Source organism: Geosmithia morbida (genome assembly GCF_012550715.1).
Source record: "Geosmithia morbida isolate 1262 chromosome Unknown scaffold_8, whole genome shotgun sequence".
NCBI lineage: Eukaryota > Fungi > Ascomycota > Sordariomycetes > Hypocreales > Bionectriaceae > Geosmithia > Geosmithia morbida.
This window is the reverse complement of record NW_023336195.1, coordinates 483,165-495,635: the sequence shown is the minus strand read 5'-3', so window position 1 is coordinate 495,635 and position 12,471 is coordinate 483,165. Positions and strand designations below refer to the sequence as shown.

Sequence of the window (12,471 nt, the reverse complement as noted above, 5' to 3'; positions counted from 1 at the left end):
AGCACAAAACTCGGGATACCGGGTAGCTGAAACCTGCGCCACATAAGCCACCCCAGCCACATTATTGATCTTCACGCAGATCGGAGGGATGGGAAAGGCTCTGTCTGCCCCTCAATCGCCAAATGCCGCTGATAACAACCCAAGCAAGCCAACTTTCTTTACCTTGACTCATCTCCCGAACCCCGATCACCAACGTTTCGCTGTTCTGTTCTTTTCTTTTTTCCACTATCTAGTGCACGCGATCAGGCTAGATATTATCGCCACCCTACGCGACCAATCTGACACACGACACGCAGCATCGCTGCCTTGGGCGCCATCACGAGACATATTATATTCATGCATATATAAGCGACTGCCATAATCGTTGTCGTCGCGCGCATGCGGCAAGAAAACACACACACTTCTCCGTTGTTGACAAAATGGCCGACTTCATGACCAAGCTCTGGGAGTCCGTCTTCACCCCCGGACCTACCCCCACCATTCTCGTGGCCGCCAACGTCAGCTTTGCCGCCCTCCAGGTCACCCTCTTCGCCCTCCTTCTTGCCACGTATAGTGTGCATTGTGCAGTGCTATCTATCCTATGCGCGGGGCTGTGGTGGTCTATCAACTGGTTCGCTGCCGAGCTGGCAGCAGTGCAAAGGCAGCAGAAGGAAGAAGAGGAGAAGAAGGCAGCCGAAAGCCCGACGGAAGACGCCGACGATGCCAAGGATAGTAGCGCAGACGATACTGAGGTCGATGAATCCTCTGCTGCCGGTACCACGTCGTTTGCCCCCCTGTTGGACAGGGAACAGCTTAAGAAGCGTGCTGCCACCAAGCTTGCTGCGCCCGAGAGAACCCCCTCGAGTGCCAGTACAGAGGATGAATGGGAAAAGGTATCGGAGAATGGAAAGGAAAAAGAGAAATGATCGGGAACCAACAACAAGGACACAAAATGGACCACAGTAAAGCGTGTTGTAGAGAGAACATGAATGTTGTGAATATCAGAGGAAAAGGATAACGAGGCTTGAATGATACCCCTCCCGAATGCTCCTTTTACATCATGTGCTTTTGGATTTTAGATCACTGCGTGGCAAGCATCTTCCCCATCATGTTTATAAGCGACGAAAGAATACAAGAACTGCAAAAATATCATTGTGACTAACCAATACCTCTGTTCAATGCAGGTATCATTCTCCTTCCTTTTATTATCTCTTTTGTTCTCTGCCCATCCCAAAAAAACACCTTCTCTCAATAACATAACAACATGGCGATGGCACCTTATATCGACAAGAAGAAAAAAATAATGTAAAAGAAGGTGATAAAGAAGACCTCATTGTGTGATCACAAAGACTTCAGCCTTCGCGTGGCAAAGGCCGCGTAAAATGTGCTTATGGCACCGATGAATAGGCAGATAGAAATAGCATTGGGCCCGCCGGTGTCGGCTTGCTCGTCCGGGTGAGCCTTGTGGGCCAGTTCGGGGCTCTCACCCGGCTCCAGGATGGCAAAGACAACGGTGGAGATGAAGCTAGCAATCAGTTGAGGGAGCGTGGTGAAGATGTTGAGGATACCGAAGTAGACACCGGAGAGCTCGGCATCAGACGAGTCAGGCGACTTCTTCTCAAAGTTATTCTCGGGGCAGAGAGAAGTCTCTACAGACGGACGATTATTGTCCTCGGGATAGGGTGAGGTAGTCTCCGCGGAGGGGCGGCGGTTATTGAGCTCCAGGTCTTCGTCCGACGCATCTGATAGACGACGGTACTGCGTCGATTCACCCTCGGCCCCGCTTCCGGCAACCTTGTTAACTTCGATACCAAGGAGGGCCACAGGGACCCACATGGCAAGGGTCCATGGCCTGTGGCGATGGTGTGAGTCTTATATTTCTTTACAGCATTTGATGAATTAGGAGGAGACTTACAGTCCACATAGACACACTAGAGCCGTGGCAACATTGACACTTGCTGCAAAGGGGGCAACGGCCATGGCTCCTGAGAACATGAAGTGGCCCGCGATCCATGTGTTTAGCAGAGTGGGCTTGTATACGCCGAGCTTGTTGTTGAGCCTCTTAACGAAGCCAGGGGCCGAGCGCTCCGTATCCTCCTTTTCGGATACCGACTTATTTTCCTCGGGTGACTTAACGAGAGGGGGAAGAACGACAGAGCCGATTAAGGTGACTGATGAGTACAGGACGAGGGCGGTGCTGCCAACGCGGCCCATATCTCCCAGGACGTCCTTGGAGTCCTTGGCGTCGTCGGGAACGTTATAGCGGAAGTAGGTCTCGCCAACCCAGGTAGTGCTGTAGAACAGAAAGGGGAACCAACCGATCCACGACCAGAACTGAGCCCAGCAGATGGCACGGATGCGTGGAGGGAGGGTGCGGAAAGTGGACCAGATCTCGCGGAAGACACCGAGACCGCTCGTCTTGGACTTGGGCTCATCAAGGTCCGGGAGCTGAATCTTTTCGGTAACGGTGAAGCAGGTGATGGCGTTGGTAACGAGAACGAAGAAGATGGCAAGGATGCAAAGTTGCTGGAACTGCGTGCTTCCCAGAGCCTTGCCAAAGATGGCCAGGAGGTCGATGGCCCCCGCGGCGTAGCCCAGTAGATGGCCAACGGCAGACATTCGGCTGACTGTATGAAGAAAGATGTGTTAGAATATCCACTGAGGGAAGATGAACAAGGCAAATGTCAGAAAAGGAAGAAACATGTGAAATCGTACTCCAAGCGGCGCCAGACTGCTGCTTCTCCATGGGCAGCGTGTCTACAACCAAGCTGCGAGAGCACGCCATTGCTAGACGAAAGAAAGAGTCAGCGTAAATGAACGATACAGATTCAGGCCCAAAAGGGTCAGTGATGCATTATCCCGTAAGCATACCAGCGTTGATGGCGAAGTCGAGGGCGTAGATAGAGAAAACAGCCAGGACAATGCTGGGTTGTTTAACGGCGTCTTCGTCGTCGCCGACAAACAGCTTGATGATGTCACGGGTGAAACCAAGGGTAACCAGACAGACAGCGACAATGGTGGTCCCAACGACCATAAGAGGCTTGCGACGGCCCCATCGCGAAGTGCTCTGGTCCGAGACGACACCGACAATGGGTTGAACGACAAGACCGGACAGAGGACCGGCGATCCACACCAGGGCAGTGTTGCTCTTGGTAAGACCAAGGTTGAGAAGGTACGGAGTACAGTCTGGAAGCAGAAAGAAAGGTTCCCATCAGCAAAAGGACACCAATGATAAAAAGAACAGGGTTGGCGTACAGGTCATTTCGATACTCCAGGTAAAGCTGCAGAGCCGAAGCAAGATGATGAAGATAACACACAAATCAGCAGGCCGTCACTTTGGTATCAATAGATGTTTCGTTTTCAAGAGGATATAGGGTTGGATATTTTCTTTTATCACAAAGCCCTCCCCTCTCTCCTTCTCCCGTTCGATGGAGAAAGACGGAAGGGTCAGGGTACTGAAGCACGCACGTAATTCCAACGGCAACAAAGGTCAGAAGCACCATGCGGAGCAACTCGGAGCCGCCCATGACAGATGGCTCACCAGTGAATTTGGCCATATTTAGGGTGGAAGGAATGGAAGAGAAAATGCCGTAGAGTCCCTCGGGTAATTTATCGATGCAGCCGTTCGAGCCTTGGGGCCAAGGTTTGTTCAAAAGAAGAATGTATTCGTCACAGATTACCGCATCGCACCTGTCGTTGAAGGTGTTTCTATTTATAAACAAAGCAAATAGAGAATAATAGTCGTCGAGGACAAACGAGTTAAATCGAACGGAAAAGAAAAAGCAAAAGGGAAGCAGTAAAATCAACTGGCCACAACGAGATGGGACGTGTGAGGCGGCCTATGCCCTTGTTGGTCGTTGCCGTTGGCAGCTGCGGGGCTCGACGTAGCTGTTGAAAGGGCAATAAGGGAAAGTCACGACGACGAGAGTCAGGAAGAAAACAGATACAAAGTGTAAGAGAAAAGAGTAAAAAAAAAAAAAAAAAAGTGTGATTCCTCAGGGGGTTTAAGAGAGAAAGGGAGAAGATGGAGTGCTTGTAAAAATATGAGATACCGATAATACTCAGAACCTCGCAGTACGTATGACGATGTGGCTCGGAGATGACAGTGTGGGTCTGTATGTCTGTTTTCAGTGGCCGGTCTAAGCCTCTTCCCCCGTACTCGTACAGATTACAGCAGACGTTAGGTTATCTGGGGGACTGCAGCAGAGGATGGTCCATTAAAGATCAGTGATCCACTAGGGAGAAGGAACCGGCAGGGGGATCTGCTTAAGAGAGCATGGAGCATTGGAGGTGGAGAGGTGAGACTCAACGCTAGTCTTAAATGGGTATCCCGAGCTCAGGGGAAGGAGCAGGTCGGGCCTGACGAGCAGACGCAAAACACCGAAGCTACGCGTTGTAATAATGAAAGGCACCAGGGATCTCAACGTGCTATTTTGTTGCACTCCATTATCTCCCCTGCCCGTGCCATTTTTTGCCTGTCAAGGGAGGAGAGGGAGGAGAAGGGGCAATTAACTACTAATAACAAGCATGTTCATATTCAGGTGTGTCTGGTCCGAATTGCTGTTCTACTTGTAGTATTTTAACCCGTAAAATCATAAACGATCACAGGCATCATGTTTAATCAAAACGGGCGAATGAGCCTCTTAAGTACGGAGTCGGCGGTATGGCGTATTCGCACCACCGCGTCACGGGCTCGTATTACCTGGTGCGAAGTAAGATGCTTGTATAAACATACACTCTTGCGTATACTCTGTATGTCACACAGGACAAGGACCAACAGCCAACCAGTTAACCGTTCAATAAAGATAGCAATGTTCCTTCTCACTAACGTACTCGTATACGCCCCAGCAACTCCCACACTCGTCAGTCAAACAGGGCGGGTTTCTCAAAGACGATTATACAATCAATGTATTGAATCATGTATCAACTCCTGCTTGGCTATTGGTATCTTATCGCCATCTCCATGTGACGCCCCCTTTCCATTCCTTGTTCCCTCTGATGTTACTATGAGAGGGAGTTGAAAAAAGCAATACAAAAGACAGAAGAAATACAAATGTCCCCGACGCTCGGATATCAACCGTTGTCTTTTCCATACACACATACACATGTACAATCCTCTCCCTCTCTTTCTTCTCTCCCCCACCTTCCCCATATGACCTCTGTCGCTTGCTTGTACAGAGATGCAGGTAATACTTTGCGCACTCCACTCCCCGCGTGCAGCATTCGAGACGAGATTGCTGCGGGACCGCTTTCCCCTGAAGAAAAAAAGAAGCTTTGCCCCCAAACGGGCCTTTGACACTCGCATCGTATGAGTAATACATCTTACTCCGTAATACCGAGTACCAAGTACAAGTACGAGTCCATTTCACATGGCATGGCCCTCCCTCTCTCTGTTGTCCTCCCCCAGTCGTTTAAAAACGTCAGTGAGGCATCGAAAATCCCATGCACGTATCTCCTTCAAATCGCTCTGCTACTTTGCTCTCTCTTGAAACTTCGCGGCGGTACTCCGCAATGGACCGCATTATGAAAAGTCAGCCAACTTGGCAAAATGCTTGGACCAAATCCATCCGACCTGCTCTGTTGGATCGTCTTGGTTCTTGGCCAACCATAACTCGCCCTTTTCGGCAATGACGTCGAAGATCTATTACCTTATCATTAGCATCACCGTTCACAATAACGGGTGAAAGTCAAGTCGAGACTGAGGAGCTCACCTCGCCGGCCTGGTAAGTCAGGTAAGGATACCCAGCCTCATGCTTGGTCGTGGCGATGTTGAACTCAAATAGCGACGCTGCCAGCCAAAGCACATTGTACCCGTCGCCTCCAGGTCCACCTCCGCGCTCGCGCGATGATGCCCTCGACGACAATCGGCTGCCACCGCCATCGTCGGGTCCATCAGGGAGCGGCAGCGCCGAGTGGAATAGGCCCGAGAAGCGCCGGCTCTCCTGCTGCGGATACATCGAGTTGTATGTCATGTTGGAGTCGCGCCGCTGGTGATCCGCCGAGTCCGTGCTCTGCCTAGGCACGATGCCTCCAGAGTCAAAGCTGCGCCCGGTGCTCGGGCGCGTCGGCGCCGTGGCGCCCGTGGCTGCCAGTGATCGGTAGCTCCCTGCTAACTCTGGCGTCATGTTCAGGGCTGTAGCTGCCGCGGTAGCACTGCTGCTGCTGGCCTGGGGCATTATGCCCGTGTAGTAATCCCGGTAGTAGTAGTGGTGGGGGCTCGGTAGACCCTTACCCGTGGGTGACATGGAGAGGGACCCGCTGTCGCGAAAATCGGGCGTCGGGAGGTAAGGCACCGATTCTCCATTCGTCGACATGCCTCTGCTGCGCATGGTATCAACATCGGACGGTCGGGGCGAGCGCGTCTTCTTCGACAGCGAATCATCGGCGCTGGCCGCCGTCGAAAGCGATGGGCGACCCGACGACACCTGCGGTCCGAGGATACCAATGGTCGCCAGCTGCTCGTCGATGTACGGAAAGTCTTGCTGAAACGTCGAGACAATATCATCGAGGTCTGGTATGTTGGGATGGCCTTCCAGGACCGATCTCATCTTGTCGCTCCACATGGCGTACCAGGCTGCCTGAATATTGACAAAGTTTCCTAGGCAAATATTGCCCACCTTCTCTGTCAATGCTGAGAGCTTGGGAAGTTCCTTCTTGAGAGCGTCATTGAGAGCTTCGTACTGCTCTACCAACTCTTGTAGCTTAGAGTCGCCGCTGCTCTTCCCGCTCCGCTTCAACTGCTCCATGCGCTCGTAGTCGAGTCGCCGCTTCTGTCGCTTTTTCATGGCCAGGGACGGATTCCCATAGGCCTTGATGACCTGCTCAAAGGGTTCAATCACTTGTTTCCTGACCTGGGCCAGCTGTTTAAGAAAGAGGAAGATTATTAGTTCATCCACCCTTCGGTGCAGTGCGGGCAAATGGAAGTCGACTTACGTGGTCCTCTAGAGCGACCTTCTCTATGTCCTGGATTGATATGTTGAACTGGACCCACTTGCTTTCGATCTCGGGGTAGTGCCCAGGCTGCAGTCGCATGACCAGTTCGACTGATGACATATACTGGAGGAATTCCCGTACATACGAAGACACCTGGCGCGTGTAAAACTCGACATCACGCAGCACAACTTGTAACCGGAGATAGTCATCGCCAAACCTCTCGTTGAGCTTTGTATAGTCTGGATCCTCAGGCAGCCGGCCGCCCGCCACCTGCAGTTTGTCGACGCGTTTTCCAAAAGCGCGAGCGAATCCGTTCCTGACATCAGATTCTTTGCGTTTGCGCCCAACGATCTGACCGACCAGCTCAAAGTTCTTCTTGGTCTTGTTTATGTCAATGATAGCCTCCTCGAGGGTCTCTTTAGCCGACATCAGCGCTTCTCGGTCAGGGTGGTCCTGTGGTGTATGCTGTAGGATCGTGATAATGAGGTTGGGGTACTTAGTGATACGCTGCATGGGCTTAATGAGCAACGAGTCCAAGTCCCAGGCTGCGGTGAATTCCTTGGCCACCTCGTTGCACTCGTTCAACCACACTTTGACAGTGGGGTCCTGCTGGATCTGAATGAGCCTCTTGGCAGCCAGGTCGCTGCTGCGCAAAAACCCTTCGTGGGCCAGCTTCATCTGGTCAATGTTGTTACCAAAGACTGGCCCCAGAGCAACATCACGGTCCTTGGCATCGCTGATCTCTGTCTGATCTGTGCCTTCGGCTGCCATACCGGGTCTGGGTGGGGCTGACTTGCTGCTCTTAGGCACATAGACGCTAGCCACCGCTTCCTTGATCTGGACAAGAAACGTAGTGTGAAAGGCGATGATGTCATCTGTGTTGCGGAATATCTGCTTGACCGTATTCGCGTCCAGTTTCGGGCAGGCCTCTGCCGTGCCTTTGTAGATTTCCTCCACAATGTTCATGTCTCTTACGAACACAGCTTCCGTGTCAATCAGTTCCTTCAACACATTTCGTCGCTGGACGAGGCGGTGGCGTTCCTTGTCTGGAAGGGGTTCCTCGCCATCAGGATTTTCCGGCAAGATGTTACTTCCTCTCTGCGAAGCACTGCCAGAGTACCGGTCCAATGCATTGATCGAGCCGGTTGACATGGTCTGAGGGGTACCGACCTGCTGCATATACTCTCCAACCTCTTGCGTTGGATCCACAAAGTCGCTACTGTATTGATGCCGGTCATCGTAAAAGGCACCAGAATTCCTTTCATCCAGACTAGAGCTGGGAGCGGAGAGGGGAACTGGCGGGGGGTCGTGGTTCGGTGACGGCATATGGGGTAAATTTTGTACCGGGGCCGGGGACAGGGCTTGAGCAGCGAGATCTTCATTTGGATGTTCTGGGTTTGGGGGTATTTCATGTTCTAAATAGCTTGCTGAAGGATCGGAGTGGTACGAGTCCCGTTCGGTCTGTGGTGTGGTCTCCGCTTCCCGCCGTGCCAGATCGCTGTCCCTCGAGAGAACTCTTGAGCCAAAGATAGTGACATAGCCATAGGTTGGTGACCCCGGCCCCTCAAATGCTGGCGACTTTGCAAGATCGGCGAGGTTGGGAGTTACTACACTGATGTCTGTCCATTGCGAGCGTTGACTCAATCGAGGTGGCCTCGAGTGAGGTGCCAATAGGTTTCTGGAAGTGTCAACCGGCAGTAGCTGGTAATCAGGGGGCTCCAGATCAGATGGGGCGGGATCAGCGTGGTCTCCCGTTTCTGACTCGGTGACACATGAAGACGCTCGATGTTCTAACAACCGATCGCCAAACAGTGACTCGGACATGTAGTCCTCTGTCCTCCCTTGGTCGTCTGTATCCTCTGCAGAGGCATCCGTGGTTGCATCCCCATGCTGCCCGGCACTCCCAGCAATGACATCGTGTGTGCTGTCCAAGTCAGAGCAGCACTCGGAGTCGTCGTGCATGTCCAACCTCGGAAAGGGTATGCTCTCCGTCTGGTCATCATCGCATTCCCCATCATCCTCATCGTCGTCGAGCACTGAAACGCATGTCGATGTGTCGTCCTGTAGCGTCCTCTCGTGTGTAAAATTGTAGTCTGTCTCGTAGTGGGGATTGATTGTTCCCTGGATGGCGTGGTAGCCCCCATCACCATCAAGTACGTCGGGCACCTCGTCAAATGGCGAGTGATACTCGGCTCGTGCACGTGACGGCATGCTGACCAACAACTCTGAACCGGGTGACTTCGCCATCGTAACAGACGCCTCCTTGGGTGAAGCAGGGGGGATGAATGACTGTCTCTGTGTGTCAAGGTCAAATTCTGTCGTCTCTGTCGCCGCTGATACTGCTGATGGCGGAGGTTCGTCGGCATTCATGAGCGGCGTTGACGTAGGGAAACTACCGGGGAGACCAAGGTCAGGGGACTCGACGATTGAGGTTATTATCGCTGGAGCCAAGGGGGCTGGTGGTGTTGGAGAAGCCTGAGAAGCCCGGGTCTCTGTCTCTTCCTCGCTTTGGGGTGCGACGAGCTGCGCAGCGGGTTCAGTGGCCAGATCTATTAGTAGGTTGCCAATTTCAGGGCTTGCGACTTTTTCCACGGGTACTGGACCTCGTGCTGGCTCTTCTCGAGCATGTTCAGTATCTGCTTCTTCCTCAATTGTCGCAGAAGGGGGTTGAGGAGCATGGCCCAAGCCTACGCCCTCCGAAGGCTGTGCCTCCGCCTCTTCCAATGTTGCAGCATCTAATTCTTGGCGTCGACGTTCCGCCGCTCGTTTCCGTGCTTCCAAGGCTTGGCTCTCCCGGAGAGATCTGCTATACGCAAGCCTTATGTGCTCTCGTCGCTGCTCGAAGTCGATGGGCCCGACTGATATCTTTCTGCGTCTTGTTGGTTCGGGTGTCGTCGAAAGATTCCTGGGTTGTTGTGCCCGAGTCGGAGGGGGCTTCATCTTGTCAACAGCCTTCATTCGCGAGCTCGCTGTCGACGCTGTGGAGACGGCTTGTCGTGGACGCGAGCTTCTTAACGGCGGCGATAGCTTTGGAGGAGGAGCTGCAATGTACGCCTCGAGCCTGCTGTTTGGTAGTTCAGGAGCTGCTTTGCGAGGGATTCTGCCTTGCACTGGCGTCTTGTTCCGAGATGTTGGCGTCGTGACTCTCGGTGATCTCCCGCTGGGTAGTGGCCTTCTTGTGCTCGAAGGCGAGCCTGAACCTGTGGGTTCTGGGCTGGATGATTTGGTCGGGCTGTTGAGCCTTTTCACCGACAAAGGAAGCCTCGAGGATGTCGAGGTCTGGTTGTTGTTGTTGTTGTCGTCGTTGATGTAAGGAGACAGATCTTGTGGGTTGCGGGTGGCGCCTTTTCGAGAGATGGCAGGGTTAAGTTCCGGCTGTTTCTGCGCCGAGACATCACTGAGCGACTGACCATGACCCCGAGAGTCTGAGGAAGCATTTACATCAACGTAATCGAAGGTCGTGTCTACATCGCGGTACCAATCTCCGGGCGACGAGGGTTTAGCATCTGTGAGTGATACACTTCGTTGGTGGTGACTGGCGGGTGCCGTGGTGGATTCGGATGCACCTCGTGGCCGGAGACTGTCGATGCCAAATCCTAAGGCAGACGTGTCGTACTGCTCAGGAAGGATCTCGCCGAAAAGAAGGCCTTGAGAAGAATGAGCCGAAGGTGAGGAACTGAATGATGGTGATGGAGGTGGTGGCTGAGCGGATGGAGGAATATTAGGGTTTGCACCGTTTCTGTTTCGGGGCCTGCCAATGCGACTAGCGAACGATTGCGCGTTACTCGATACTTGGTCCTCAGCCACGAATCTCGATCTCTGTGGCCGCGCCGTCTTGGAGGTGGAGCCAACGCCAGGAACCACGGGCTGGTCTGCTTCGCCATTTCGGATGGCCGAATATGAATGCATCATGTCCTTGCTTGCGTCAGACATGTCAGACCCATTTCTCCTCCTTCGTGGTGCGCCGTTGGGACTAGGAATAGATGAGGTTTCGCCGTTCTGATCGAAACGCTGCTTGAGGTCCTTGACGCTAGGCTTTCCTCCATACGGGGTACGCCCGGATGAGGCTGCAGCAGGCACACCCAGTCCAGTGCGAGTAGTATTTGAGGGGGTTCGGCCATTGTTGTTGGATAGCGGTACGCTTCGATTACGTATGGCGACTGGACGACGGGGGAGACTACGGTCGCGCTCGCGCTCGCGGTCGACCGAGTGGGAAGACGAGGTAGCCATGGGTAGACACTCGGGAGCGGGGTTGCTGTTATACTCAAGGTTCGGGTTGTGGTAATAGCTCTTGTAGAAATCGTCGGGGTTCACGGCGTTGAAGTCATGGCTGTGGGCGCGTGCTGGAGCGGCGCCGTGGTGGTGATCGACCGAGGCGGCGTCTACACGCCAAGGTGGGGGATGGTCGTTTTGGGTGGTGAAATGATGGTGAAAAGAAGCTACGGACGCAGACGCAGACGGTAGGGATTCGTATTCGGGGCGGTGACGGTACGAGTGGTTATACTCGTGAAGTAGACGATGTGTGAGTCGAGGGTCGTCATGGGCGTTCTGGAGAGGGTGAGAAGGATGCTGGTGGTGATGTTGATGTTCAATAGCAGCAAAAGCATGACCCTGTCGGTCAGCGGCAGAGCCCAAGTCGTCGTTATCCATGATGATAGCGCCAGGGCTAGCTGGGCGCCGTGGAAATGGGGGCCTCAGGAGCATCTGGTCGGTCAGGGCTGTCGGGTGAAACGACTGGCCAGGCGAAAGTGTGGTGGGTGCAAGTAGCATCCATCGATGCGTTGTGCGAGAGTGACTGGTTGAAAGGGACTTGGCTGGCAGGAAAGCGGGCTGGTAGGATGGGACGTTATGGACAGGAGCATCGCATGCGTTTGGACCGGGGGCCTGGGGGGAGGCCGGGAGGGGGGTAACCGTTGATTGGAAAGGTGGGCGGCCAGAGGTAGACAACCAGCATAGAATGCGACTCTGGCTGTACGTGGCTCACCAGGCTTCGGTAGCTAGTGCACCAGGCACAAGGGGCAGCAAGGGCAATTGCGAGTTGAACGGCAAGCTGCCAGAATTGGGTGGCACTTGGGTCTAGCGCACCCGGAGAGCGTACAAAATTGATATGTGGTCATACACTGTTGCGGGAACTAACATCAAAGCGAGGTATTCCGAATAGACAGCATTGGTCGAAGCGCTACATCCTATAATAAGATTTTTTTTTTTTTTAAAAGAAGGGGGAAATCAAAGCAACGATAGACGAGTAATATCGACCGTAGTAGTAAGTCCTGGGGGGGGGAAGCAGGAAAAAGTACAAAGCAATCACTGCAGGACCTCACTGCAGCCCATCCATCCATTCACCCATACATCATACATGTAGACTGTACCTGTAGTGGTAATGGTGCCAGGCCATCTGCGTACCTACTCATACTCATAGCTGTACTCGTACTACTAGACAGAGATTTTTCCAGCGGTGCACCGGTGGTATTGCGCGTGTTCGTGCCCGTATGAGTAACAGTGTTGGCTATTGTCAATTGCTGTACGCGTCTCCAATGTCTACGACGTAATGCTCGCAGT

General features: G+C 53.2%; 3 protein-coding genes across 3 annotated transcripts; 1 reads left to right on the top strand and 2 right to left on the bottom strand.

Moving 5' to 3' along the window:
* Positions 1-419: 419 nt before the first annotated feature.
* On the top strand, positions 420-905 carry GMORB2_7391 (ER protein Pkr1; the record flags this gene model as incomplete). Its single annotated transcript, XM_035469356.1, has 1 exon — positions 420-905. One exon carries the CDS (start codon positions 420-422, stop codon positions 903-905), a length of 486 nt encoding a protein of 161 aa, XP_035321051.1.
* Positions 906-1,320: 415 nt separating this feature from the next.
* Positions 1,321-3,536, bottom strand: GMORB2_7390 (solute carrier family 45, member 1/2/4; the record flags this gene model as incomplete). Its single annotated transcript, XM_035469355.1, has 5 exons — positions 1,321-1,831; positions 1,895-2,606; positions 2,851-3,165; positions 3,235-3,260; positions 3,448-3,536. The coding sequence occupies 5 exons, from the start codon at positions 3,534-3,536 to the stop codon at positions 1,321-1,323; spliced, it is 1,653 nt and encodes a 550-aa protein (XP_035321050.1).
* A 1,964-nt stretch (positions 3,537-5,500) lies between these two features.
* GMORB2_7389 (dynamin-binding protein) lies at positions 5,501-11,453 on the bottom strand (the record flags this gene model as incomplete). The annotated part of the gene is made up of 4 exons (XM_035469354.1): positions 5,501-5,620; positions 5,691-6,839; positions 6,913-11,294; positions 11,360-11,453. 4 exons carry the CDS (start codon positions 11,451-11,453, stop codon positions 5,501-5,503), a joined length of 5,745 nt encoding a protein of 1,914 aa, XP_035321049.1.
* Positions 11,454-12,471: the final 1,018 nt, after the last annotated feature.